This window comes from Pinus tabuliformis, chromosome 1_1 (genome assembly GCF_031772625.1).
Source record: "Pinus tabuliformis cultivar Carrire ecotype Pingquan chromosome 1_1, CPIR1, whole genome shotgun sequence".
Lineage (NCBI taxonomy): Eukaryota > Viridiplantae > Streptophyta > Pinopsida > Pinales > Pinaceae > Pinus > Pinus tabuliformis.
The window spans coordinates 445620462-445646756 of NC_142297.1; the positions used below are offsets into that span (position 1 = coordinate 445620462).

Here is a 26295-nt window from a genome sequence, read left to right on the forward strand (position 1 = left end):
TAGGGGAGTCCTAGTGTTCTAGATCGAGTCTATGTAAAAGTGATTTGGGAATAATTCTAACTATTTGGTTAGATTATTTTATTACAAATTGCTTGGTCTGCTGGATTATATTTGTGTCGCAGAATTGGGTAGTCTGTGAGGGTCTTTTGCAAAGGGGTTTTCCACCTTGAGCTGTAAAAAATGTAAAAATCATGATGTAAAGTGGCTAGAGGGTTGGAAAAATAATTTATCCCCTCATAGGTTAATTAATTAAATTTTCTGGCCAAAATTAATTAAAATCCTAAGCCAGAAATTTGATTAATTCTAGGTCCTAGGTAAATTTAAATTCTTCGAAGGAAAAATTCGTCTGTCCTTAAAAATTAAATTTTAAGAGGTCCAAGGACTAAGGCAAATTAATTATTTTGCTAAATTTTCAACCTTTGGTCCCTGGGGTTAAGTCAAAGTCAAAAGTTTGAGGAAATTAATTAAAAAATTTAATTTTTGAATTAATTAAAATGCATTTAATTGAAAAATTCGAATTTCCTCAAGAATTTAAAATTTCGACGGATGAGATTAAAAGGAATTTTGATTGTCATCAATGGTCGAGATTGCTTTGACAAGGATCACTTGAAACAATTGTTGGAGGATTTATCTTTAAATATGTCATTTGTCAGTCAGTAGATCCGATCTTTTGATCGCGTGCTAAGCGAAAAGCTCTCTTGTAATTTTTTTATGAGCAATAAAGAAAGACCTTGGGGTTAATTTTTGTTGGTGTTACTCTTCGTGGAAATATTGTAAGATGTGTCATTTTCATGCATAAATTTCTTTTTAGCTTTTGATGATAGCTTTCTGAACAATGATTTGAGTACAGGTATCTTGCTCAGTCGCAGGGGTTTGAATGATAATTTAAGTTTCGAATATAATAGCAGGTATCTCTATTTATCTGAATTTTATTATTGTTTTCTCGCTCTATGTTGATGGTTGAATTGTGTTTTGCAGGAAATTCTTGATTGTTAGATCATCGGACGTTCGGGGAAGTTTCAGTTGGACCAGCCAACTCCTGATCCGTGTTTTCTGAAGAGCCCAACTTAATTTGATCCTAGGCTTATCATAAGATATTTTTTATGGGTGATGCATGAAGGGTTTTAAGCTCAACACCTCCTTTAAACTTTGAAAACGTCATTTTTTTTTTTTTGTGCTAAATCGATAGAGCTAGCTGTTGAGAGCCTCAGATTATTAGATCTGGGAGCAGAGTTGGACTCACACTCCCTAGATCTTGGCAGATTTGCCGTTCATGTACATAGATCTGTAATTATTTTTTGTTTTCTGACTTGGGCTTTCTAGTTTTAGTTTTTTGGGTCATTGTATATATCGTTTTGGTGTTTCTTGTTGTCTTGCGGCTACAGATCTGAAGGAGAAATATGTATAAAGTCCATATCTAAGCCCTGGAGGGTAAGATCTGGATCTCAGGGGTTCATCAACATCATTTTTACAAGGATTCCATCCAAATTTTGCAGTCAAGGGTTTAAATTTTTTATTTTAAATCTGGAAAAAATCTTATAGGGGTTTTACATTTGAAGGGTTTCATATTTTCTAAAAAATTCTTAAGATCTAGAAAGAAAATTTCGAACAATTTTTTTTTTTGGGAAATTTCTGGGTTTTTGTTGCTTCCTGGGTTTTAGTTTCGCAATCTTGCTGAAGAAATTTTAGATATTTGTAGGAAAAGGTGCAACTACAGATCTGCAGTCCTCCATTCCTCCCATGTTGCCTAAACCCTCAGCTCGTCCTCTTCTCTGTCTGCACAAGTTTTCATTCCATAAGCCATCCAAACGCTGCTGTAGCTTCCCTTATTCGCTGATCTCTTCACCCACGTATTTGTCGCATTTTTTTTAGGCTGCTCCCTTTTTCGCACTCCATACCTCGCTCCTGTCCGTTGCCAACGCTGTCTCTAAACTTGCAGCTCCTCCTTCGTTGCTCTCACCATCGCTGCCAACCCTCATCCCATCTCCGTCCATTTGCGTGTTGCTTAAGCCCTCATCCGCTACTTCCCCATCAACCCGCAACAACAGTTTCGCTCCTTCCATCGCTTACCCCTCTTATTTGTTGCTCAGAACCCTCAAGCAACCATCCTTCCGCTCCTCGACCTGCAGCTGTAGCTCTTCAATCCGCTGCCCACAAATCCGCGAGTCCTCCTCGCTACTGTCCATTTCCCTCTCTCATCGCATTCATTTCCTGTCCGCTGCTATCCTCTTCTCTCGTAGTCTTCATTACCTGAAAGTAGACCCACAATCCCGTGCCTCCCTGCTCTCCCTTCTCGCAGTCTCCACTACCGTCGTCCTGCACACAATAGAGAAATACGACTTTCTCCATAACTTTCTTTTGTTTGCATGTTTTAAAAGTTAGGGTTGTATTTTATTTTTTATTTTTAACAAGTCGATTTTGTTTTTAATTTTTTTTTGATTTTGACTTGATCCGTTTTCATTTTATTTTTATTTTTTTTGTAATTTATGATTTTATTTTTTAAAATTCTAAAACTTAAAAATCTAAAACATTTAGTAATCCAAAACATTAGAAAATTCTAAAAAATCAAAAAAGTCTTTTTTATGACATTTGATGTTTTTTTATATTTTGATCTTAATTTTTTTTTTTACAACATTAAAAAAAAAATCATAAAAATTTCTAAAATCATAAAAATACTAAAAATGAAATAAACTAAAGTAAATTAAAGGAATTACGCTTAAACATTATAAATTTTTAATATGGCCTACGGCCCATTAAAAATTCGATTCATTTCCCCTTTGATTTATTCATCTTTCACATTAAAGCATTCGTCTAAGGAATAATTAAACTGTTTATCTAAAATTCCTTGGTTTTTCTATGGTCATGGTGCGACAAACATTTTAAATCATATGGATTGTTGGAGAAAGTTAATTGAATCTAGATCTGGGCAGTTAATGAAAATCATTTTAAATCTGGAATCTCTTGCATGTTAAAGTTTTGGGCGTTTACATGATTGTCATTATTCGTCACATATTGGAAAATTGTTCTGGATAACTTATTTTATTTAGTCGATGGTTAATTCAAATATTAAAGGCATTGGTCTATAATTATTTATATCTTGTGGCCGTGTCTTGGTTACATTAGCGTTTAATCTATTCATTTGAGTTAATCAAGACCCACTTACATTCGTCAAGTTGTCCATCATTAATATCTCCTAGAGCCCGTGTTCCATAGGCTTTCTCATCCATTTACCTCAAGGATTACGCCCTTGACTTGCCTAGGAGAGAGTCTAAACGGAGTGAGTAAGGATCAATAGTGATAGCCCTTACTTTGAGCGTTGTCGCGGTGCCTAGACACTTTGTGCGACAACATGTATTAATCAAAATATGGATGAGAATGATCTAGAAGGCGGACCAAGTCATGTTTTAATCTTAGCCGTTGATTAGAGACTTAATCTCAACTGTTAAAGACTCAATAGAAAAAGTATAAAAAGGAGGCTTGGGGTTCATTTGGAAATAGAGAGAGAGAGAGAGAGAGAGAATTGATCTAGAGTTCGATTTCTGGGGCTAGGAAACTGAGAAATTCGAACTAAGTGATCATTCAGCAGCAAAGGTGTAGTGAGAATCTAGAAGGACTTTCTGGAGAATACTGACAGAAAAGCTGACATTGGGCCAATCTAGGCCCACGCAGTTCTGATGCAGAGCCAGAAGAGCCAGCGCAGAGTAGAAAAGCTGCCTGTCACGTAAAATCCATAACCGTCAGGAACTGCCGGAACTACCGGAAACTGCCAGAATTGGCGTGAACTGTCGGGAGAGTTGACGCAGAGGGCAAAGAAGGTGACAAAAGGCTGATGCAAAGCCAACACAGAAATAGCCGGGGTTAGCCAGTCTTGTGCCAGATCAATCAGAATTATGCCTAGTGAAGTGAGGTAAAACTCATTAAGATTTTCCACTAGTATTTTCTCTGTAAAGGATTGTTAGATGAGCATCCTAGAGCTGTATTCAGATATTTCTCCTGCATAATAATAAACCCTCAGAATTGCTGCACCGATTTTCCTGCATTGGGTTTTTTTGGGGATTATTGTGTCCAAAAATAAGTGTGTCCTATGTATCTTGTTCTTTGCTCTATTTTCTGTTTTATGAGATCAAATATTTAATCAGTGTATGCTGCAGAAGTAAGTTGCTTCAGTATTCAGAAAAATAATTTGTTGAATGTAATTTAAAAATCAAGTAGGTGATGTAGATTCACAGTTGCTGCAGTAGGGGTTCCTTCAAGTGTCGGAATTTTCGCATGGAATCAGAGCATTGATTAAAGCTGCATTTGGGCAACAATTCGAATCCCCTTGAAGGGATTGCGTAGTCCTTTCCACGAAGCAGATCTGAGGAAATATCTCTCTGAGTGAGACGATAGAGGTACGATTTCCAGTTCGTGAGTTTGCAGAGGCAGAGGGAGTGACACAGAGCCTCAATGCAGTGCTTGAAAGGCATAGTTTTTGTCGGGGCAGAAATCCGTTGGAAAAGAACGAAGAAACGTAGAAGGGGAATTTTCTCCTCAGAGAACTTTCCGCCAAAAAGTTAGAATTTCTCACTTGCTGAGTAGTGCTAAGCAGTGACTAGAGGAGTCAGCTTGATAGTTGGGTGAGATGGCATCGCATGGGCTCAGAGATCAGGACAGGTTGGACGGAGCCTCCAACTATGTCATATGGAAGACCAGAATCTTAGCTATTCTGGAGGAATATGATCTCGAGGCCTACGTTAAAAGTGTTGTAGTTGTTCCTGCTGACAATGATCAAATGAAGTACAAAGCTGAGCAGGGGAAGACAAAGAGGCTCATTCTCGATGGAGTTCGAGATCATGTGGTCTCACACTTGCATGTCAAGGATACAGCCCAAGAGATGTTGGAAGCCTTGTCTTCTCTATATGAAGGCTCTTCTGAACAACAGAAGATGTTCCTAGAGCAAAAGTTGCAACAGACTTTCATGGAGAAAGAAGAAGGGGTGAACCTCTATCTTCAGTGTCTTCAAGACACTAGAGACCAACTTGCTGCAGTGGGGCCCACACCTCAACCAATCGCGATGGTGAGGATAGCCCTGAATGGAGTCTCAGATGAATGACAAGTTTTTGTCCAAAGCATATTGGGTAGAGAGAAACTACCTTCACTAGAGGAGATGTGGTTGACTCTTCAATAGGAGGAGTTAAGGAGGGACCTAGTGAAGGACATCCTTAGTGGCAGCAGTGGGAGTGGCACAAAGACGAAGGAGGAGGAGGAGAACGCAACTCTAACATCGAAGGGACAGCAAAAGCCGAAGCGAAAGAAGGACATTTCGAAGGTGAATTGTTTCAGTTGTGGCGAGATGGGCCACTATGCATCCCAGTGTCATTTGAAGAAAAAGGATAAGGATGAGAAACATGATCCTAAGCCTGCTTCAGAAAAGATTGACGAGGATGAGTTTGCCATGAGTGCCCATGCATCTCTAGGAAGGAGATGGGGCTATATTGAGTTGTAGTCGGGAGGACTACATGTGGGTAGGATCCTTGAGGAGTCCACCTCTTGGATCAATTCCTTGCTACAGGAGCCCAAGATTCAACAGTAGCAAGATGGACTTAGTGTTAGATGATGCTGTGGAGTGTTTGGAGGACAGATGTAGTGGCTTTGGACAAGAGGCTGATCAATGCAGAGCAAGGTTCGCAACAGTGCAGTTGGCACAATGTAGAAGTCAGTAGCAGCGCAAAAGATTTAGAGGGTCAGAACCAACAATAGTCAGATTCCAACATTCATTGTATTATGTTGAACACAATTAAGTTCAACTAATTTTGGATATTTTTCAGTTGCTCCTCTCAACAACTGAGTTGCAGTACGGATGCAGTGTTAGCAGTGGCAGTGCTAGCAGCATATCAGATGCAACATTTGAGAGGGAGATATAGTACAGATGCAGTAGTGGCAGTGGCAGTGTCATGGGCAGCAGTGCAATAGCAACAACAACACAGTGTTGGTGGCAACAACAATGCATAAAGGAGGTGCTTCAGAAATAGAGAAAGATGCAGGTGGACATTGTTGGTGGAGCACTTTCCTCGCTAAGAGGGAGTGTTAGTTTTTGGTAGCATCAGAAGTGCTCTAGCCTTGAAAATTGGTGGAGAGGTTAAGACACATGAGTTCTAAAGAACCCAGAAACTGTTTGGTGAAATTCCAACCGGATTGTATTTTATTAAATAATTAATATTTTTAATGGGGTCCCTAAGCCTAAACTTAGGGAAATTAAAATATTAATGGGTATTAATCAAAATATGGCTGAGAATGATTTAGAAGGAAGATCAAGTCGTGTTTTAATCTTAGCCGTTGATTAGAAACTTAATCTCGGCTGTTGAAGACTCAACAAGAAAAGTATAAAAAGGAGGCTTGGGGTTCATTTGGAAACAGAGAGAGAGAGAGAGAGAGAGAGAAATGATCTAGAGTTCGATTTCCAAGACTAGGAAGCTAAGAAATTCGAACTAAGTGATCATTCAGCAACAGAGGGGCAGTGAGAATCCGGAAGGAGTTTCCGGAGAATACTAACAGAGAGGCGGAGAGAGCTTGCAGAGAGGTAGCACAGTAGCCAGGAAAAGCTGACGCTGGGCCAATCTGGGCCCACATAGTCCTGACGCAGAGCTAGAAGGGCCAGCGCAGAGCAGAAAAACTGCCTGTCACGCAGAATCCAGAACTGTCGGAATTGCCGGGAACTGCCGGAACGCCGCAAACCACCGGAAGATCCAAGAGAGCTGACGTAGAGGGCAGAGAAGGTGACGCAAGGCTGACGCAGAAATAGTCGGGGTTAGCCAGTCTTGTGCTGGATCAGCCGAAATTCTGCCGAGTGAAGTGAGGTAAAACTCACTCAGATTTTCCGCTAGTATTTTCTCTGTAAATGATTGCTAGATGAGCATCCCAGAGTTGTATTCAGATATTTCTCCAGCATAGGCTGCAGAAGTAATTTGCTTCAGTATTAAGAAGAATAACTTGATGAATGTAATTTAAAAATCAAGTTGGTGAAGTAGATTCAGATTTGCTGCAATAGGGGTTCGTTCGAGTGTAGGAATTTTCACATCAACAAGGGAGATCACTTTCATGCAAGAGCTATGATCAACTTGAAATTCAGAAAGGCTCAATATAATGCCTTTATCTATGATGACAAGATGAAAGTGATGAAAAAGAGAGATGACCTGAATCTTGTGACGAGATGGAGGAGTGGAGATGGTTCCATGATACCTTGAAAGGAAGCAAGCTCGATACAAGAGATGCAAAGAAAAGAGGGAGCCATCTAGCTATGAAGAACAAGTAGCTGATACTCTTGTGAAGACATGCTTCAAGGCTTGTGATGCTGGCTTTCTAAAATTGAATGAAAGTCTAGAATCTTCTATATTTTTGAGAGGGAGCAAAGAAAGCTCCTTGAATAAGAGTAGGGATCTATTCTCTAATGAAAAGGAGAATAGAGATATCCTCTCTAATTGAGAGGGAGTGATGTTGGACATCACATGTGCATTCTCTTCTTCATGTGTCATATACTTGACTAGGACTAATAGCCGTAAGTCTAAATTAAGGCCATGAAGAGAGAATGGTGGAGGATTGTATAAGCATTTGTGGTTTCCTTGAGGATAAAGAATCAAAGAAAGGAAAGGTACCAACACTCTTTGAGGATGGGACATGTATCCAAGATAAGAGTGGTCGAAGAGGACTGATATTCTTTGAGGATTTAGGAATGGAAATCCAAGATAAGAATAGTCCTAAAAGGACATACCTTGTGAACATCCAGATGGGGTATGTGCCTTGTAGAGGTAGTGCATTATCACACGTAAAGCCTCCCAGCATAATGCTCTTAAATGAAGTAGAGCTTGTCTAGTTAGGCCTCAGAGACAGTGTTGGTCATAATGATGATGCTTACAGTTGGATTATCAATCCAACTCTTCTTATGATAACTCTTCAGTTTGAGAATGATGTTGTACTGGTTGTACAATTATGAATACCTCCCTAGTTAAGAGGGAGTGTTGGAAATGTAACTAGTTTCGGTCTTCATAATTGTTGTTGTACTCATTTCAATATGTATCTTATGTAACAAACAAAAGAAGAAAAGAAAAAGTTATTATTTTAAAGCATGGGTTTCATGCTCTTTATTGATGGTCTTCTAGGTAAAAGCATGTTCTTCATGCTTCTAGGGTTTGTTAGGTCATAGGATTTATTGTCATGAATCAAGAGAGTCAACATCATGTTTATAAGACCCTTCCGGGCAAATATATCTTGTACAAGAATTTATTTTGAGTCTAGAAGGTCCTGGAAACCTCCAAAGTACAAGACGGCCTTGACAGCGTCAAGTCGGCCTAAAGGAGGGAATTTGACCCCTTGGAAAGGCTATAAATACAAGTTGTTCGACCTCATTTGAGACACACTCACTCACAAGTTCGATCTCATGAAAGGAGTTCGATCTCTAGCTGGGAAGAAAGAAGAAAAGAAGAGAGAAGGTCTAGAAGGAGAAAAGAAGGAAGAAATATTGTTTTTGGGCACTTTCTCTCTCACATGTGTGAAATTCTAGGATTTTTGCAGCTGCAAAGGAGGCCAAAATTGCAGGTCCAAGTTGCAGTAGGACGAGTTGCAGTATCAAGTTGTTGGGAGAAGGAATATTTTGCCTTGACCTCATTGACCTTGGGAGGATCTATCTTGCTCAGGGAAGGATCTCTTGAAGAAGTTAGTTCAAGGTTTCTGCAGCAACTATAGGGCGGAAGTTGCAGGGTCAAACTTGTGGTCGAAGTTGATCTGATTCTCTTGAAAGGGTTGACTTGGTACTTGGAGGAACATTTGGTCTAGGGTTTGGGTCTTTGTTGTCTTATTTGAAGTAGATTCTATAAGAAGAGAAGAGTTTTCCGAGTTTTCCCCTTGGAGGGGTTTTGCCCTGGCTTGGAGCCTAATTTTTGTGTCCATTGTCTTTACTATTCTGCTCTTGATATTTGTTTGATGAAAAATATCTAATAAAGAAACACAACAAGAATAATAAAGTTCACAAGCAAGTATTAAGGTTAAGGAAAACTGGAATTAATAACTGTCATATTGCATTTTCCAACAAAATTATCACGATAATTACTACCGATATTATTGCTGAGTTTTGGCGATATTATCACAATAAGTGCAACACTAGAAGGAAGAGCTATTGTGGATTTTTTTTGAAGTTTTTTTGCTGAGTTTTGATATTTTGCATGCAGTAAACGTTTTAAGGAAGGTTTCTATTGTTTCATGTTTAAATACTTATCATTGGTGAAACTTTGCTTCATTATTGCATGTAGAATTGTGTTCTTAATAGCGTGTAAGGAAACTCCTAGTGTGCAGACTTATAATTAATTTCTCCCCTCACAAGAATAGTAACTAGGGTTTTACAAGTGGATGCCTTAGAACATTCCCCCTTACTCCATCAAGGTTCTTCCTTGACATTTAGCTCCATTAACACTCCATTTTACCTTGTAGGTTAAGGCACTGGTCTAGAAGTGTGTTGATCAACCTTAAAATTAAATTAAATTTCCTCAAACTATCTCTCTCTTCTAGACAACTACGGCAGCCGCCGGGTTTTTAAGAGCATATTTATGTGTAAAGTGTCATTTTATTGCACAAGAGTCGCTCTAAATTGTAGGATAATTTATGTAAACCATATAAAAGAAAAAATTAGCATCATAAGTTGTCTTGCATACTCTAGAAGGGCTGATGTCGTCTCTATTTATTGCTGTTTACACATATCTAACAGTGCTAAAACCCTTTTGCTTGCATTAGCCCTAGTCTCTATTAGAAGCCCTTGTTTCTTTCTATGGCTGCTCTATTCCATTGCATGCCGAAAAATTGAACATCATTCAAACCCTAACTTATAGTAGCCTTGTCATTCATCTAACCTTAGAGAGCTTGAACTCTAGCTTTGAATATCTTGATCATCTTTGGCCTTGCGAAGCCCTCTACCTATCCTTAGACCTCCAAAATAAGTCACTTTGAGCCATAGTATTTGAATACCTTGTAGGTGGCATAGGGAAGCCTCCCTTGTGGTTGAAATCCTACTAAGCATCAAGAGGATGGTTGTTGGGGTGACAGTGGCAACCCTTTCTCACTGTTGCCATAGAGTCTAGCTTGTGCCCGGTGAGTCCTTTCACTGGACTTGCTAGATTTTTTTGGTTAAAGGACCAAGTTGACTTTTTACTTTTTGGACCACTTGCATTGCGAAATGTGATTTGCCTTGTGAAATGTGAAAAGTTGATAGCTATGAGACTACTGTGTTGAGAAATATTTGAGGGATACTGCACCAGGGCCAAAGCCACATATAGGCACAATATACTCATAACCATGTGGTAAGACATAGGTGCACTTGACGTGAGCTGGGTTGGTCCCTACGCTAGTGATTACCCCTACATAAGGAGGGTCTCCTAAAACTAGTCCTGAAGTAAGTCCATCCAAGGTACTCCAATCCTATCTAGGATGAAAGGAACTAGAGATGAACTCAAAGGGACAAGCCATGGTTTGACCAGACAAAAGGTCTAGGATGCTTAACACAGGAGCTCACATGGTTGTTACAAGGCTTTAACTTGTGACCTTGGGCTTACATTGGTGTGAAAAAGTGCTTCAAAAATGTCTATGTACCCCGGCTGAAATGGGGTAGCAATAACGTTAATTGCATCATAAGAAGGGGTCACGTTTCCCTTCATGCGTCGATCCCCTTAAGGCTTAATTAAACCATAATTAACTAATAATAAGTATATAATTAGGTTTTATAAGACTTTGGGCTAGCCCCTTTACTAAGGTCCCTTCCTTAGCGTACAAAGCCCCCTTGTTTTTCCCCTCTTGTGGAGTCATAGCCCACTTTCTTTTTTCCTCTGCTGCGGCTGGTGATGTACTTTTTATTAACTTTCAATGTCTATTTACAAATTCAATTGTTCGGCTTACAGCCATTCATCATGTACATACACAACACTGAACAAGGGATCAAAACTGGGGTGTTACAGCACTGATTAGTGATTGAGACTAGAAGTACCATTTTTATTTTTTGGTTTTTCTTTTCTCTTCTTTTGAAAATATTGCCACTTGATTCTCTCCTAGATTCTGGGCTAAGTATTGCATTTTTATTTTCATTGACAGAGTTCTGCTACTGGTTTATCACTTTATTGTGTCTTAAATCAATATTTCTTGATAGATTAATATTGTTCTCTTTCTTCTCACTGCTTTTTGCTTTGGCGTGTTACTAATTTTCCAAACATGACCAATGAGAATAAGAAATGGAGCATTTTAAAAATAGGTAAAGCAAGGAAGAAAAAAATATAAAAAGAGTCATCCCTTTGTATGTTTGTTCTCCAAAAACATAACAATATTCATCATTGTTTTTTTCCTGTCTCTAAAATCCCTGGAGTCTTTGTTTGGAGCCTTGGGGTGCTAACTTTTACAGAAACTGTTTAGCATAATGGTCATATGCTTGCTTTTGTTTGCAGATGAGTACCATATAAAGGATTATTACTGCTTTATATCAAGGAAAACATACTTACGGTTGATATTGTCTGATTTCTGATCAGCTTGAACTGAAGTTGGGATTGGGTGGAACATCATATGAAGATTTTATACGTAACATGCATTTGCCTCTGCAGCTAAGGTATGCCGAGAACTGTCTTTAGTGCAACGCTATTGGTCTAATTTTTAAGCTCAACCCTTTACTAATAGGAGAACTATACAGCTGCAGCATTATAACTTTCTCAAGTGCATTGATTAATAATTGATATTTAGTTACTTTTTTTCTGTATGACGATGAACTCTGACTTAAAATGCATCCTATTCTTTGCTTATGACTAAAGTTCTATGGAGAGCACATTTGTACATGATGTCTTGGTGAATGTCCTTTTACTGAAGAATAATGTCTTGTCATTCAGTCAGGTTGATCCCATAGTAGCATCCTTTTCGGGGGGTGCAGTAGGTGTTATATCAGCTTTAATGGTAGTTGAAATCAACAATGTTGAGCAACAAGAGGGGAAGAGATGCAAATACTGCCATGGAACGGGTAAGCATATGTTACCTTCTGGTGAAGCCATTCTGTTGCTAAAAGACCTGTCTCCTTTCCTAATTATTCATGTTGTATTTTCATCCTTGTTTCTGGAAACAACCTTTCCTCTTAGATGGCACCAGTAAGTATACATTCTGGTTCTTGTTTTGACTTTCTACCATGAACAGTAGTTGTAATGATTGAAGTTGGACCCTGTTAATGCCAGGCGGGGACTATCTTGGATGTTCCCAGCCATTTTGGATAGTAGGAGCTGTTTTGGAATGGTCAAATAGTTTCATGTATCATTCGGTTCCTATTGTTTATCTATACTTAACTATCTGTATTTATTATTATAATATTACCAGATATCTTGGAAACTGTAGTTTAGCTGCAAATAGAAATTTTAAAAATTTACGTTTTCAATATTCTTATGCATCACGCAACATAGCTACTTTGCAACATTCATACCTGACTATTCCGGGAAGACTTGGATTTACTCCATGAAGACCAAGGGTGAGGTCTTAGTTCAGTTTCAAGAGTTCAAAGCTCTTGTGGAGAACCAGACCAGGAAGAAGATAAAGGTACTAAGCTCTGATAATGGGGGCGAGTATACCTCCAATGGGTTTCAGTATTTCTGCAGGGAAGTAGGGATCAAGAAGGAACTCATTGTGCCTTACAACCCTCAGTAGAATGAGGTTGCTAAAAGGAAGAATAGGGCCATGGTGGGAGCAACAAAGGCAATGATCTATGTTCCAGACTTGCATATGTTTTTGTGAGCGGAGGCCTGCAATACAACTATCTATTTGCAGAATAGGAGTCCTCAAAGAGTATTGGAGGACAAGACCCCTGAGTAGATGTTTATAGGAGTGAGACTAGAGCTGAGTGATCTGCGCATCTTCGATAGTTTAGTTGATGTCCACATTCCTACAGAGAAGAGAACTAAGTTGGAGCCCTCATCAAAGAAGGGCATTTTTGTTGGCTACTGTAATGAACAGAGTTCGTACTCGGCAGAATATTTAGAATATCTGGAATATGTAAATATCCATAATAGAACAAGTAATATATTTATATATAATTGTTTGAATGTACAAGAGATATGACATGTTTATAAATGAGGACCCCGCTTATATACTAGGCAAGTTGCCCCTTCATGAATATACTTTTCAATATCCTAATTATTTATTAATTATTATTTATATATTATGTTCATAACATTGCCTTCCCCTTTAGAAAAATTTGTCCTCAAAGCTTATTGATGGCAATGCTTGATATCTTGGAACTGCCATCTTTGACGATACAAGACGATATGAACATTTGAGTGTGTTACAAAATTGTCGTATAGTGAAATGATCTAACCATCTCAAATCAATCTTCTGTGGAATCTTGTGATTACTGGAAACTTGGGATGAATTGTTATCATAAAACTAGATTATGGTGACATCGATGTTCTTGGGAACATAAGTCACTTGTTTCTGGTCTGAGTGATAAGGATATGCACACTGGTTGAGATGTCTGCCTTTATGATTTGGGCATCCATAAGGAGTTTTTGTGATTTTATTTCCTTTTAATATGTTTGTGAGGATTTCATGATTTTACTTGAGGTATATGATTTCCTTCAGGTACGGAAGTCGCTTGGTTTCACTTGAAATTTCCGACATTTGAACTGCAACCTATGAGTACATCTTCACTTCAATTGGATTGGGATCGTTCTGAGTCGTGATATTATCTGGTTTAGTGTTTGTTCTGTTTAAGAAAGTGTAACTAGGATCGGTCTTCATAAGTGTACTTTTGATATTTGTATTTATTCAAGAAAAGAAATATTATATATGTTATATTTTTCAATGAGTTTCTTGCTCATTGAAATAGGTCTAGCACATCTCAAAGTGCTATAGGTGAGTCAAAGAGAAAAGAAAATGTTGAAGACCTCAAGGGCATGCTACACCATGTATATATTTGTATAAGAGTCAAAGAATATCCCTCCAAGCAAAGACAAGTCCTTTCCATGCAACGACATCTTCAAAGGAGCAAAAACGAAGAAGAAAAATGAAGTTGGCCTACTATCCTCAAGTCGGCCTAAAGGAGGGACAATCCTCTATATATAGAGGCTGTCGACTCCTCCAATGACAAGAAAACACACCACTAAAATCAACGAAGAAAGATAGCCGAGAAAAAGGTGAAGCAAAGTCGAGTTTAAGGAGCCTCTAGTGCAGTGAAGAAGGAGAAGTCTAAACTGAAGTTGAAGGGACTATTTTTAGGGTGAAAAACAATCACACGTGCGAGAAATAAAGGACAGTCTGCAGTTACATGAGAAGCAAGATCATAGTCATATATATCTTATGGTTTGGGCTAGAAAGTTAGGCCTATAAGGCCTCCTACTCAAGCGAAGGAGAGGCTCTCCCAAGCAAAGGTCAAAGGAGCCTAATATTCAAGGAAACCACCCGCGCGTGAGAGAAACTAGGGCTTCTTGTTGATTTGGGGTAGTATCGGATGTGCTCTAGCCGTTAAATTTGGTGGAGAGGTTAGGGCACATGAGATATCCAATACCCAGAAAGGGTTTGGACAAATTCTAAACAGTTTGGGAGATATTAAAATAATTAATATTTTTAATGGAGTCCCTAAATCTAAACTTAGGGAAATTAAAATATTAATGTGAATTAATATAAAACTGTGTTAGAATGGTCCAAAAGACATGGATCAAGCCAGATCTAATCTTAGTCGTCGATTAGGGACTTAATCTCGGTCGTTGATTTGTCAACGAGAAAAGTATAAGAGGAGGCTTGAGGGTCACTTGGAGAACACACCAAGAGATCAAGATTTCGACTTTCTGGGGCTGGGTTTGCTGAGAAAGCTGAGAGAGTGATCAAGAGTTGCAGCTGAGGGGTAGTGAATACAAAAGCAAAGAGGCAGAGATAGTGCCAGGAGGATCAGCGCAGCAGCCGGGAAAGCTGACGCAGAGGGTAGAAGTTGGAACTGCCAGGAACAGTCGGAACTGCCGGAACAGCCGGGAAAGCTGACGTAGAGGGAAGAAGCCGGAATAGCCAGAACAACCGGGAAAGCTAACACAGAGGACAGAAGCTGGAACTACCGGGAATAGTCAAAACAGTCGGGAAAGCTGACGCAGAGGGTAGAAGCTGGAACTGCAGGGAACAGTCGAAACTACTGGGAACTGTCGGAACAGCCGGGAAAGCTGACGCAAAGGGCAGAAGCCGGAACTGCCGGTAACAACCGGAACTGCTAGAATAGCCAGGAAAGCTGACAAAGAGGGCAGAAGCCAGAACTGCCGAGATTTTTCTCTGTTGGGTGAGCCAGATTTGGCACCCAGATTGTATTATGAAACTGCTTAATAAATCAAACTCTCAAATAGCCGCACTGGTTTTCCCGCATTGGGTTTTTCCGGGGACATTAGTCCAAAAATAACGGTGTCATTTTTGTGCTTGTTTCTGTTTCCTTCAGTTGATGATCTGTAATGTCTTGAGCATGTATTTGTGTTTATTTTCAATATTTACATGGTAAATAACTTGTTAATTAATCAGGAAAAGTAGGAAGGAATAAATCAGAAAGTACATGGAGGGTTTTTAACTATTAGACTTAGAAACTTCAACATGGTATCAGAGCGTGGTTGTAGATCACAGGAGAACTGAGGACATCAACAGAGCAGAGCAACAACAACAGAAAACAGCTGTCCCGAGTGACAGAAGCTATTCCTAACAGCAAAGCAGTAAGGGAGGGGTGATGTAGTGCCTGCGTCATCAAGTTCGAGCCAAGAAGAGGCTGCACAAAGGCTAAGCGAGGCAAAGACAGGTCCACGCAGAGGCTAGGGGGTTGATGCAGTTGGCTGAGGAAGCTAGTTTGCCAGTGCCTGGACTGCGCAGAGCCTAGGAGCTCTCACCTTTAGGTTGATGGGGTCTAGGAGGCTATGGGTAAGTTGCAGAGTGGAGCTGGTGGGGTACTGTAGTCAGAACAATACCTAACAGGGCAAGGCCAAGGAGGAGGGAGTTGCTACCGAGGGTTTCTAGCCGAGAAATCCGGATTAGTGGTGCAGCTGCACAGACGATCAGAGTAGGGGGCATCTCGACATCAGCAGAAGGGTTTCTAGGAGGGAAATCGAGGCTCAGAGGGAGTCACATCAAGAACTTCTAGGAGGGAAGTAGAAGAGTAGCGAAATGGCACTACACGGAGTAAGAGCCCAGGATAGACTAGACAGAGCCTCAAACTTTGTATTTTGGAAGGCCAGAATCTTATCCGTACTTGACAGAAATCATGTTAAGCACTTTGCCTTGAAGAAAATAGTGGTCCTAGTTGACCTAGCTAACAATGACAGGTATGAGGAAGTAATGGCGAGGGCCAAGAGTATCATTCTTGACGGGGTCAAGGATCATATAGTACCACATATTGCCGAGAAGAATACGACACAGGAGATGTGGGAGGCCTTGACCAAGTTGTATTAGCATACTTCCATGCAGAGGAAGATGCTCCTAGAAAATCAGTTGCGGTCATACCAGATGCAAAAGGGAGAACTGATCGACACCTTCCTTGGTCGATTGAAGGAGATTCGAGATCAACTGACTTCCATGGGGGCTACACCAAATCCAGATTTGATGGTGAGAACAACCCTAAATGCAGTCTCAGAAGACTGAGAGGTGTTTGTCCAGAGCATACTGGGCAGGGCGACCCTTCCAGATTGGGAGGAAATGTGGGTGGCTCTTTGCCAAGAAGAGATCAGGAGGGTGACCAAGAGGGGAAGCAGCATCAAGGGGATCAGAATCAAGAAGGAGGAGGAGGTGGATGTTGCCCTAGCATCTGAGGATAAGCAAGAAAAGCGGAAGAGGAAGGACCTCTCCAAGGTCAGATGCTTCCACTGTGGGGAGCTAGGTCATTATGCGACCCAGTGTCCGAGGAAGAAGAGCAAGGAAGAGACTTCTGAGACCAAGGCAGCGCCATTAAGGGCAGAGAAGAAAGTGGAGACAGACAATGACTGTGCCATGAGTGCACACACGCCACTTGAGCCAAAGTGGGGAGACATCGAGCTGTAGTCAGGCAGACTACAAGAGATGAGGGGCAGGGTCCTTGAGGTACCCAACCTCTTGGATTATACCTAGCTATGGGAGCCCCAAGGAGGAGTAGCAGGACTGGCGGATGTCAGTAGAGACAAATGTGGATGGAGCGATACAGGGAGCTACAGTGCAGGATTCCCAGGATAGCGTGAGGATAGCAGGCTGCAACAATGCGAGAGGCACGGGAGTGTTGCACTAGTGCAGGATGGCACATAAAGGTGTGCAATGGTGTGAGATTCAGAGAGTTGTTGCAGCAGCGTAGAGGTTAGAGAGGGAGCACTTGTCAGCGGCAGAGGGAGCTTCAGCATCAGGAGTACTCTAGCTTGACAAAGAGGTCAGAGTTAGGAGATCAGTTACTTCTCAGTAATGGATTTGCAGTGCAGCAGTTAGCAGTGGTAGTGCTATGGGCAACACGATGCAGTATGATGAGAGGAGATGCAATGCAGACACAACAGTGGCAGCAACACGGATGCAGAGGGAGTTGTCGTACAGATGCAACAATGGCAGTGACAGAGCTATGGGCAACATTACAGGATGCAGCAGTGCAGAGGATGTTGGGTAGCATGTCTAGCATTAACACAGGGACTGATGCCAGATGATCAAGGTAATACTCAGTGAGGAGTATTGCTAGAGCACAACCCTCGCTAAGTGGGAGTGTTGATTTGGGGTAGCATCGGATGTGCTCTAGCCACGAAATTTGGTGGAGAGGTTAGGGCACATGGGATCTCCAATACCCAAAAAGGGTTTGGGCAGATTCTAAACAGTTTGGGAGATATTAAAGTAATTAATATTTTTAATGGAGTCCCTAAGTCTAAACTTAGGGAAATTAAAATATTAATGTGAAGTAATATAAAACTGTGTTAGAATGGTCCAAAAGACATGGATCAAGCCAAATCTAATCTTAGCCGTCGATTAGGGACTTAATCTCAGTTGTTGATTTGTCAATGAGAAAAGTATAAGAGGAGGCTTGAGGGTCGCCTGGAGAACACACCCAAGAGATCAAGATTTCGACTTTTTGGGGCTGGGTTTACTGAGAAAGTTGAGAGAGTGATCAGGAGTTGCAGCTGAGGGGCAGTGAATATAGAAACAGAGAGGTAGAGATAGTGTTGGGAGGATCAACACAGTAGCCGGGAAAGCTGACGCAGAGGGTAGAAGTTGGAAGTGCCGGGAACAACTGGGAAAGCTGACGTAGAGGGAAGAAGCTAGAACTGTTGGGAACAACCGGGAAAGGTGACGCAGAGGACAGAAGACGAAACTGCCGGGAACAGCCGGGAAAGATGATGCAGAGGATAGAAGCTGGAACTGCCGGGAACAGCAGGGAAAGCTGACGCAGAGGGTAGAAGCCGGAACTACCGGGAACTGTCGGAACAACCGTGAAAGCTAACGCAGAGGGTAGAAGCCAAAACTGCCAAGGTTTTTTTCTGTTGGGTGAGCTGGATTTGGCACCCAGATTGTATTCTGAAGCTGCTTAATAAATCAAACCCTTAGATAGCTGCACTAGTTTTCCTGCATTGGGTTTTTCCGGGGACATTAGTCCAAAAATAACGGTGTCATTTGTGTGCTTGTTTCTATTTCCTTCAGTTGATGATCTGTAATGTGTTGAGCATGTACTTGTGTTTATTTTCAGTATTTACATGGTAAATAACTTGTTAATTAATCAAAACAAATAGGAAGGAATAAATCAGAAAGTACATGGAGGGTTTGTAACTATTAGACTTAGAAACTTCAACACCGATGCGCTGTCACATCAAGCCTACAACTACACATCAAGAAGAAACTTGGTTGGTCAAGAGAAGGAAGTTGTATCCATAGGTGAAAGATCTCACTAAGTATAAAAGATAAGTATATCTTCTAGAGCTCACATAAACAAGGTCTATCTCCAGTCGAAGAAGGAAGGAGGACAAAGTATCGGGGAACAAAGTGCCAGAAGGAGGACGAAGTGTCGAGAACAAAGTGCAGAAAAAAAAAAGGAAGGACTTGTGCTTGGAGGATATTCTTGTCAAGGGTCTAGGGTTTGGCATTGATCAATAAGAAGCTTCAATAAGAGAAATTTATGAAAGGGTTTTCCTCTGTAAGAGAGAGAGGTTTTGCCCTGGCAGAGAGCCAACATCTTGTGTTCTTGTTCTTATGCTTTTTGGTAGTGTTGAAATTTCTAAGTTTGACGCGTTAGAAATCCCTACTGCATTATCTAGTTTATTTCTTCTACTTGTTTACTCCATTAACAAGTTATTTATACATATAAATATCGAAATAAACACAAATGCAACGTTAACCCATATACAGATCAGCAACTGAAATACCAGACAAACACACAAGGGACACTGTTATTTTTGGACAACAAATCCCCAGAAAAACCCAATGCAGGAAAACCGGTGCAGCAGTCCTGAGGCTTTTATTATTATGTAGATTTCTTGAGTATAACTAGGGTGTCAAACTGTCTCACACAACAGAGATTGTTACACGGCAGTAATACCTCTTCCCAGAGAAAGATATTCAGCCTCTCAGCCCTATTCTGCCCCATGAAAATTCTTTTGGCACTTCTCCTAGACTTTGCGTCAGCCCTGCTAGCCTCAATGTAGCTCCTAAACACTCTGTGTCAGCCTTCTTCCTCTATGTGTCAGCTCTTTGGCCTTCTGTGTCACCCATGCAGGCCCCTCAGCCTCTCCGCAGTCTCTAGCTGCCTCTGCGTGGCTCCTCTTGCCTCTGCGTAGCTCTGGCTGCCTCTGCGTCAACCTCTCCAGGCTCTGCGCTAACCCTCAGGCACTATCCCTGCCTCTCTACTATGTACTCACTGCCCCTCACTGTAATAGATCACTTGTTTGAATTTTCTCAGCAAGCCTTGCCTCAGAAAATCCAACTGTCTGATCAATCTTCGTGTGTCTGTAATTGACCCTCAAGCCTCCTCTTATACTTTTCCTGTTGAGTCTTCAACGACCGAGATTAAATCTTTAATCAATGACTAAGATTAGATTTGGCTTGATCCATGTCATTTAGAACCTTCTCACACAGTTTTATATTAATACCCATTAATATTTTAATTTTCCTAAGTTTAGACTTAGGAACCTCATTAAAAATATTAATTATTTTAATATCTCTCTAACGAAATGGAATTTCCCCAAACCATTTCTGGGTCTTGGAGATCTCATGTGCTTTAGCCTCTCCACCAATTTTCATGGCTAGAGCACATCCGATGCTACCCCAATTCAACACTTCCTCTTAGCGAGGAATGTGCTCTAGTAATGCTCCACCACTGAACATCACACTGATCCTTCCGCACCGGTACCTTTGCTTATGCATGGCCTACTGCCCAACATCCACTGCATTGCTACTTCCTGTACTGTTGCCCATGGCTCTGCCACTGCCACTGCTACATCTGTACTGCAGCTCCCTCTCAACATGCTGCCCCTACTGCCCCTACTGCCCATAACACTGCCACTACTAACTGTTGCATCTGCAACTTAGTTATCGAGAAGTAAGTAATTGATCTACCCAAATCCTGACATCCTTGTTGGTCCAGAAGCCTCTTGATGCTGAAGCTACCTCTGTTGCTATCTTGTGCTCCCTCTGCTACCTCTGTGCTGCTACAAACACCTCTGTGCCTCTCGCATTGCTGCAACCTCCTTTGTGCCTCTCGCACTGCTGCAACCTCCTCTGTGCCTCTAGCACTGCTGCAACCTCCTCTGTGCTTCTTGCACTGCTGCAAACACCTATGTGCGTCTTACACTACTACAACTCCCACTGCGCTACTACAAACCTCTGCACTCTAGCACTGCCTTTTCGCTCCACTGCATCTTACCTCTACTGACATTCGTCATACTGCTACTGTCATTCAGGGTTCCCGTAGCCAGATATGATCCAAGAGTTTAGGTACCTCAAGGATCCTATCCCTACATCTTCTGTAGTCCTCCTGACTACAGCTTGATGTCACCCCACCTCTTTTCTAGAGGTGCATGAGCACTCATGGCACAGTCATCATCAGTCTCGACTTCTTTCTTCGCCTTAGCCGGAGTTGCCTTGGAGTTAGAAGCCTCTCCCTTGTTCTTCTTCCATGGACACTGGGATGCATAATGACCCAGCTCCCCACAATGGAAGCACTTCACGTTGGAGATATCCTTCTTCTTCCTCTTCCCTTGTTTTCCCGCAGATGCCAAAGCCGCTTCCTCCTCCTCCTCTTTCTCGATTCGACCTCCTTTGCTGCTACTCCCCGCTTTGGCCGACCGTCTGATCTCTTCTTGGCGAAGAGCTGCCCACATCTCTTCCCATCCTCGAAGAGTAGCTCTACCCACAATGCCTTGGACAAATGTCTCCCACTCCTCGGAGACTGCATTCAGGGCGGTCCTCACCATGAACTCCTGATCCGACGTGGCACCTATGGAAGTAAGTTGGTCCCCAATCTTGTGCAATCTAAGGAGGTATAGATCTATCTTCTCTCTCTTCTGCATTTGATAAGACCACGCCTAATTCTCTAATCGAATCTTTCGTTGCACGGAAGTGCCCTGATACAATGTCGTCAAAGTATTCCACATCTCCTTTGCCATGTTCTTTTCGACAATATGTGGCACGACATGATCCTTGACCCCATCAAGGATTATGTACTTTGCCCTTTCCATTGCATCCTCATACTTCTCATTATCAGCTGGGTCGACCGAGATAGCCTTTGATGCGATGTCTATCCAGGACTGACAGGATCCTGGCCTTCTAGATGACAAAGTTGGAAGCCTCTTCCAATCTATCCTAATCCCTCAGTCCATTCAGAGCCATCTCCGCTCCTCTTCTGGACTCCCTCTGAGTTTCGACTTCCCTCCAGGAAATCTCCCTCTAAGTCCTGATTTCCTTGCTAGAAATATTTTCGCGAAATGTCGAATCGCTCCTCTCCAATCCTCTTTGCAGCTGCAACTCAGATTTGGATTTCTTAGCCAGAAATCTGTCAAGGCAACGAATCCCTCTACCTTGGTTTGTCCCGTTAGGTACTACTCTGCTCTGATAGAAACAACTCTCTACCAGCTTCCCAAATACAGTCTGTCCACAACTCTCTAGGCCCCAACAACTGAAGAAACTGAGCCTTCTAGCTCTGCACAATCCCAACAAAGGCTGAATCGCTCCTCTGGCCAATTGCGTCAAGCCTACCTGGCTGAGTAGGAAGACGTGACTCTTCGTGAGCCTTGTTATCGTGCAAAGTGTCTAGGCATTGCGACAACGCTCAGAGTAAGGGTTGTCACTCTTAATCCTTACTCCGTTTAGACTTTCTCCTAGGCAAGTCAAGGGGGGTAGTCCCTAAGGTAAATGGATGATAAAGCCTGTGGATCACGGGCTCTAGGAGATTTAAATGATGGACAACTTGATGAATCTAAATGATTAAATCAAATGAATAGATTAAACTCTAAGGTAACCAAGACACGACCACAAGATAGAAACAATTATAGACCAGTGCCTTCGATATTTGAATTAACAAGTTATCCAGAACGATGAAAAGCGACAATCATAAATAATCCATATGCAAGAAATTCTAGATTTAAAATTATTTTCGCTGATTGCCCAAATCTAGATTTAATAATTTTTCTTCAACAACCAAATATGATTAAAAATGTTTATCGCACCTTGACCATAGGAAAATCATAAAAATTGCATTTAATGACCAAATGACACTAAGGAACTTTAGGTTAAATTTTTTAATTATTCCTTAGGAACTTAATTTAATCAAAGGGTAAAAAAAATCAAAATTTTTAATGGGCCATAGGCCACATTAAAAATTCTAAAGTTTAAGCAAAAAAAACCCCCTTAATTTTGTTTATTCTCAGTCACAAAATCTTTTTAGAAATTTTTAATGTTTAAAACTTTTCTAATTTTATATTTTTTAAATGTTTTTGGATTTTTTAACATTTTTTAATGTTTTTAGACTTTTGAAATTTTATATTTTTTAGATTTAATTTTTTTTAATGTTTAAGATTTTTAGAAAATTTTTTAGTGTTTAGGATTTTTAGAAATTTTTAGATTTTTTTTTTTTTAAGGGTTTTTAAATGTTTAAATTTTTTTTTTAGGATTTTTTTAGAAGTCTTTAGATTTTTAAAGTTTTGAATTTTAAATCAAAAAAAAAAATCATAAATCATAATTTATGAAATAAAAATGAAAACAAATCGAGTTGAAAATGAAAATTGAAAATCTAAACTAAACCAAAACTAAACGAAGCTTAAATGAAATTTGATTATTCTAAAATAAGCTAAGTCAAAAATTAATGAAACCTAAAAAATATATGTACATATGCTATCTATCTAACCCTAAGGAGACTCACGCATACACAAAAAGAACGTGCGTTGTTTGCTGTTGTGTATTGTGTGCAAGTGAACACTCAGAGAGTGAAGGAAGGGCAGCTCACGAGAGCCACGAGATGGAGATGAGCAGGAGACGCAACTTGGCAGCGGGGAACAACACACAGATGGAGGGAGCTGGATGGAAGGGCAGTGGAGAGGAGCTGGGCAGGAGATCGAAGGAAGGGGCTCGATGGCAAGGAAGGCTGCGAGGGTTTGGACAGGGGAATACGCAGGAAGGAGAAGAAAGCTGACGAGTTTGGAAGGACGCAGGTGCAGCAATGGCAAACCAAGGATGGATGTCGCGTGAGGGTTTGAGGATGCGTAAAGGAGCGGCTGTTCGCAGGTTTGAGGTAGCACGATGCAAAAGCTGCAGAATGGAGAAGGCAGGCTTCTATGGCAGCGTATGGTGAGCTGCAGTAATGGGTGAGGATGAGAGACATGTGAAGGTTAGGCAACAGACAAAACTCAGGCAGAAACTCAGATTTCTCTAGATCTTTTAAAAAAAAATGCAAAGCCCAAAAATAATTTTGAATTTTTCTAGGAAACAACAAAGAACAATTTATAAATCTTGTTCTTAGGAAACCCCAGGTAGCAGAGAAACTGCAGCCCAAGAACCGAGGAGAAATTTCCAGACTAAGATCTTATACTTCAGCTTAAAATTTATCAATGAAACCCTTATTGAAATTTTCTAGATTTAATTAAAATTTTAAAATCCTTATGCTTCAAATTGCTTAATGAAACCCTCATTAAATTTCCAGATCTGAAACTAAATTTAAACCTTTGGAGTGCAAAAACTGGACATAATCCCTGCCAAAATGATGCTGATGAAAGCCAGAAACCTAGATCTTACCCTCCAGGACCTAGATTTGGACTCTGCACAACCTCCATGTAAGAGCCCAAAACAAATGCAAAGAAAAACAGTAAGGGATTTATCATGAACCTGTAACATTTTCCTAAAACCTGACAAAATCAATTAACGGAACTGTTGAGGTACCTACCTGCACTCCTGCAGTTGAAGATGCCTCCGGCTGCGCTGCTACAGTTACCGAAAGACCGAATCCACCCAGCCAAACTGAGCAGGACCTGGCTGCTCAATCCAGTAAGCTTCTTAACAGAAGCCGACTGTTCCCCCGTGCCCAGAACCTCAGAACACTCAAGCTCTTCCTGTGGATGATTTCCTTCTCCTTCACAATTCTTCCCTCTGGTTTTTGTCCCCTCCCCAAATCCATGTCCCGTGGTTTTTATTCTCTTGTTTGGCGGTGGCCGCCCTTCCATCTGCAACCCACCGCTCAACCTGTTGAAGACATGCCCTCCCTTACGTATCCCTGCCTTATCTCCTTTTAAGGTCGAGGATGTATATCTTTTATGTTTTGAAATCATATGATATTTTATTAAATATTCTTTTAATATAACCTTTATATCGTATATACCACATTAGGATTTAATATATCATTTAAACATTATAAACATTATATTTAACATATCACATTGTTTTAGTATATATTTGTTTTAATATAACATTATAACTTTATACTTGGATCCCTTTTTTAATTAATTACTTATATATATTTTAAAATTTATTTTATTAATTTATTAATATAATTTTTATCAATAATCTGGAATATATAATATATATAGTCCTCTTTTAAGATCTACCCATACATTAAGAAATATTGATGAATGAGTAGAACCTCTATTCAAAGAAGTGTCATGGTATTTAGCACTTATAATCAATTTAGTATAAAATACTAGTGCGGTGTATGCGACACATGCATATGTAGCTATCATATGCATGTACCGTATACCTGCTATTATGCTTGCGTTCTTTATATTTATAGATGGGTCATTACACTCCAGCTTCAGATCTGTAGCTGCAATACAACAAAAAACACCCAAATGATATACACAATGACCCAAAAAACACGAAAACCCTAAAATCCAAAGTCAGAAAACTAAAATTAATTACAAATCTATGTACATAAATGGCAAATCTATTAGATCTAGGGAGTGTGAGTCTGACTCCGCTCCCAGATCTGATGATCTGAGGCTCTCAACAGCGAGATCTAACGATTTAGCACAGATTTTTTTTTTTTTTTTTTTTTAATTTTAGAGGAAGTACTAAACACAAAACCCTTCATGCATCACCCATAAAAAACAATATCTTATGATAATCCCGGGATCAAATTTGAACTGGGCTCTTTAGAAAACACGGATCAGGAGTTTGCTGGTTCAGCCGAGAATAATCAAGGATTTTTCTACAAAACTCAATTCAATCGTCAACATAGAGCGAGAAAACGATAATAAAATTCAGATTTAATAGAGATACTTGCTATTATATTCAAAACTTAAATTATCATTCAAACCCCAGCGACTGAGCAAGATACCTGTACTCAAATCGCTCTTTAGAAGCTATTATTAATGGCAAAAAAGAAATTACACACGAAAATAATACATCTTACAACATTTCCATGAAGAGTAACACCGACGAAATTTAACCCCAAAGTCTTTCTTTATTGCTCATAAAAAGATTACAAGAGAGAGCTTTTTGCTTAGTACACGATCAAAAGATCGAATCACACTAACTGATGAATGACCTCCTATTTAATCCTCCAACGGCTAGTTCGAGTGATCCTTGTCAAAGTGATCTCGACCGTTGATAAGGATCAAAATTTCTTTTAATCTCATCCGTTGAAATTTTAAATATTGAGGAAATTTCAAAATTTTCAATTAAATGCATTTTAATAAATTCAAAAATTAAAATTTTGCATTTATTTCCTCAAAAATTTTGATTTTGACTTAACTCCAGGGACCCAAGGCATAAAATTTAGCAAAATAATCAATTAACCTTAGTCCCTGGACCTGTTAAGATTTAATTTTTTAAAGGATCCACGAATTTTACCTCTGGAAAACTTAAATTTACCTAGGACCTAGGACCTAT

At 40.2% G+C, this 26295-nt stretch overlaps 1 protein-coding gene across 2 annotated transcripts in view; it reads left to right on the plus strand.

Moving 5' to 3' along the window:
- LOC149213655 (protein ORANGE, chloroplastic-like) overlaps window positions 1-26295 on the plus strand; it is a 309867-nt gene that overhangs the window by 128305 nt on the left and 155267 nt on the right. For both annotated transcript variants that reach the window (XM_089392088.1, XM_089392087.1), the window contains exons 5-6: window positions 11535-11611; window positions 11886-12013. In XM_089392088.1, coding sequence (XP_089248214.1) covers window positions 11535-11611; window positions 11886-12013 — 205 coding nt within the window. The remainder of the gene's footprint in view (window positions 1-11534; window positions 11612-11885; window positions 12014-26295) is intronic.